The sequence below is a fragment of the Fonticula alba genome (genome assembly GCF_000388065.1).
Source record: "Fonticula alba strain ATCC 38817 unplaced genomic scaffold supercont2.3, whole genome shotgun sequence".
Lineage (NCBI taxonomy): Eukaryota > Rotosphaerida > Fonticulaceae > Fonticula > Fonticula alba.
The window spans coordinates 2,597,835-2,601,068 of NW_009242973.1; the positions used below are offsets into that span (position 1 = coordinate 2,597,835).

Consider the following 3,234-nt stretch of genomic DNA (forward strand, 5'->3'; position numbering starts at 1 on the left):
GACTCGCGGTGCGTTTGGCCCCGGCGCGTGCCATCTCTTGTGCTCGCGGCGTCGAAAGTCTGGGCGCGCTGGGCCGGCCGCACACAGGAGTGCCCTGGGGCCTGGCGGCCCTCGGACGGGGCCGTCATGCCCCCGGGGGCCCCGGGTCGGATGTTCGAGCGCCGGGGGCATGGGGCGATCGCCTCTGTCGTGGGAACAAAATGGCCCTCCGCGCTTTGGGACGATTTGCTCTCTGGGGCCGCACCCCCTCTTCGGCGTGCCACCCGGAAGATCTTTTTCGGGCGTTTCGACGTGCCCAAGCACAAGCGGCCACACCCTCGTCCCCTGGCCGCTAGTGATGGCCGTCGGGGCGCGCAGCGGCGGGTCCGGGGGGGGCCGGCCCCCATTTCACAGCACATGCTCCCGAGCTGTGGAGGGGGCCAGGCGCGCTCTCCCTCCCTCTTTCTCTCTCTCTCTCTCTCTCCTCCCTCCCCCCGATCTAGGTTCGCCCGCGCGATCACCATTCGCCAGCTCGCAGCTGGCATTAATCTGAGTTCCGACGAAGAGCGCCCAGTCTCCGTTGGTGGGATACACACCGTGAAGTGATTTGGGCGATGGGTTTCCGGGTGCTGAACCCGGGCGCGCATCTTCGCTCCCGGGCGTTGGTGAGCGGGAAGACGCCCCGCCCCCCCATGGGGGGCGGGAGCCTTCAATCCACCCGCGGACGAGCGATTCCTGGGAAGACCGCCTCTGGCGACGTATTCTCCCTCTCCTCTACCACCGCATACACACACACACGGACACACGGACACACGGACACACGGACACACGGACACACGGACACACGCACGCACGCACTCGGGCCCAGACGCGTACGCAAAGCGGCCGGCGTAAATGGCAGACGGAGCACCGTCGCCCGGTGACCGGGTGGATACTTCCTGCGATCTGCTCCCTCCCTTGGGGCCGCGTGGAGAATGCATCGGAGCGATACATATCTCGCGCCCCATTCACACCCATACCCATATTCACACGCACGCACGCACGCACGCACGCACGCACGCACATGCAGGCACACACCGCGCACACCCGGCATCTCCAGGTGGGATATCCTCCCTCATGAGCGTGCACCAGGTACCGGCTCCTGGTGCCGGGCCCCGGGTCCGGACCGGCTCTGGACCGGGGCGCACAGGCGTGGGCCCGGCCAGCGACCCCACAGGCTGTAATATAGCCCGCCATCACAACGCAGACACTCGCCCTGCCGGGGCCCGGGAAAGGGGGGGGGGGGGGGGGGGGGGGGGGGAGGCAATACACGCGAAGCCAGCCGCTCCCGGCAGCGTCGTATGCGGGTATGCGAGCGTGCATGTGCGGACCCCTACCGCCGGCCATGTGCGCAGACGGCTTCGCGAATGTAGCCCAGAGCACCCACGGGGAGCGCATGCGACCTGCCCTTGGAGTTCGCCTGCGTCCCGGGGCGCCTCCCGGGAAATGGACTGTCAGAGGCGGCACCGATTCCAGGCGCCATATCCACCAGCCGACGGACAAACATCCCCTGGCCCCCGAAGCCGCCGTTGGCTGCCCTCGTCCGCTCCTCTGCCTGGCCGCCGCTACGTCCAGCACCCTTGCTACCATGTGTGTCCGGAGGCGGCAGGGTCGCTCTCCTTCTGGGTGTCTCGCTCTTCTCTCTCTCTCTCTCTCGCTCCCCTCTCTGCCCCTCCCCCCGGCCCTTCGCCCTGTCAAGCAGTATGCCGGAGGCCCTCCACGCAGAGCCCCCGGCTGAAGGGTCTCTGTTTGGGCCCGAGTATGCCGAGCATTCCTCCGAGCTTGGGCGCCCCGTGTGTCGGCCTCTGCGCGCGTGGTTCGGCCAAACGCCCACGTTCCGAGGTGCGTGTGTGTGCTCACGTCTGCCTGGGAGCCGCGCATGCGCTCCTCCCCCCGCCCCCCCCCCCCCTTGGCAATAGCGGTGGCATGAGCCCCCTCTCTGGGGACCCTGCTCGGTATTTGGCGCCCTCCTGGCGTCCATGCAACTCGCAGATCCATCGCCGTGCTTCTGCGCGAGTCGGCGTGCGTGCCCCTTGTCTCGCCTGCTCGCCTCCCGCCACCTCCATGCGCCTGTGCTCGGCCCTCAGACCTCGGCCCTCGGCCCCGGGGCCCATACCCTGTTTGGAGGCCTCCGCTTCATCATGGGCCGGATACATGCCACCGTGTGGCCGGCATCCGGCTAGGCCGGCTCGCAGGCCTCCTCATTTGCCGGTGGTCAAGCACTCGGGCCAAGGAGGTAGTTCTGTCCCCTGGCCTCGGGCTGTGGGGCCCCCACGCCTGGCCAAGGAGACACATTGGCGCTCAGCATGCCGCCGACACCGTGGCTTGCCGCGCCGTGTGTTCGCCACTTGCGAGGAGGACCCGCGCCTGAGAGACGGCGCCCCGGACATCCGAGGCCGTGGCCGCTGGGCCGACGCCCAAAGGCGGTCTTTTTTCCTGGGCGCTTAGGAGCCACGTCCGGCCGCGGCTCCGGAAATTGCTAATAGCCTGCTTGCTGCCCCCGGTACCAAGGCCAGGCAGCACTTGCTTGATGCTCGTAATCCCCCCCCCCCCCGGGCCCTGCCTCCCTCTCCTCCCACCCGCCCAGGGGACCCAAGGCATAGGCGGGGCCTTTTCCCCCGTCCTCCCCCCCCCCCCCCCCCGGACCACCGGTGTACAATGATCCGGCTGGCTACCTTCTCCTTTCGAGCGTCGGGCTTCCCAGCAATGGTTGGCAGGGGGGGGGGGCTGCGGGTCGCGATGCGTCCCGAGGCATAGCCCCGGGGCAAAGATGCTCCACGCCCCGGAGGCGAATGACAAGCGCCCAGGGTCCAGCGTCTGGACACTTCAGTTGTTGAGCGTCCGGTCGGCCAGGGACCAGGTCGGTCCCAGGCCCAATGTTTGTTGCCGGCAGGCGTTCCGGCGAGGGCAAGCGCACCATGACCCCCCGCCCCCTCCCGGTGCCCGCTCGGCCTCCCGCCTCGCGGGACGGGCAGGGCCCCGGACTCGCCCCCTGTCAATGTGGATCTACACCCGAGTGAATGGGCACACATTCAGATGTGCGGGCATCCGTCCATAGGACCGCGAGTTATGGGGCCGTGCACCACTGCATCAAGGGGTGAATGTTCGAAAGGGACTGGACCACAGGGGTCAGCCCTTTCCGCGATTTGCTTCACGCCGAGCGGACGAATGCCTCTTCACGCGAAGAGATCCCAACGGGGGGGGGGGGGGGGGGGG

The 3,234-nt window shown here is 68.5% G+C and overlaps 1 protein-coding gene across 1 annotated transcript; it reads left to right on the forward strand.

The window, feature by feature from the left end:
* Nucleotides 1-1,721: 1,721 nt before the first annotated feature.
* On the forward strand, nucleotides 1,722-2,201 carry H696_02334 (hypothetical protein; the record flags this gene model as incomplete). The annotated part of the gene is made up of 2 exons (XM_009496231.1): nucleotides 1,722-1,811; nucleotides 2,106-2,201. The coding sequence occupies 2 exons, from the start codon at nucleotides 1,722-1,724 to the stop codon at nucleotides 2,199-2,201; spliced, it is 186 nt and encodes a 61-aa protein (XP_009494506.1).
* Between the last annotated feature and the right edge of the window lie 1,033 nt (nucleotides 2,202-3,234).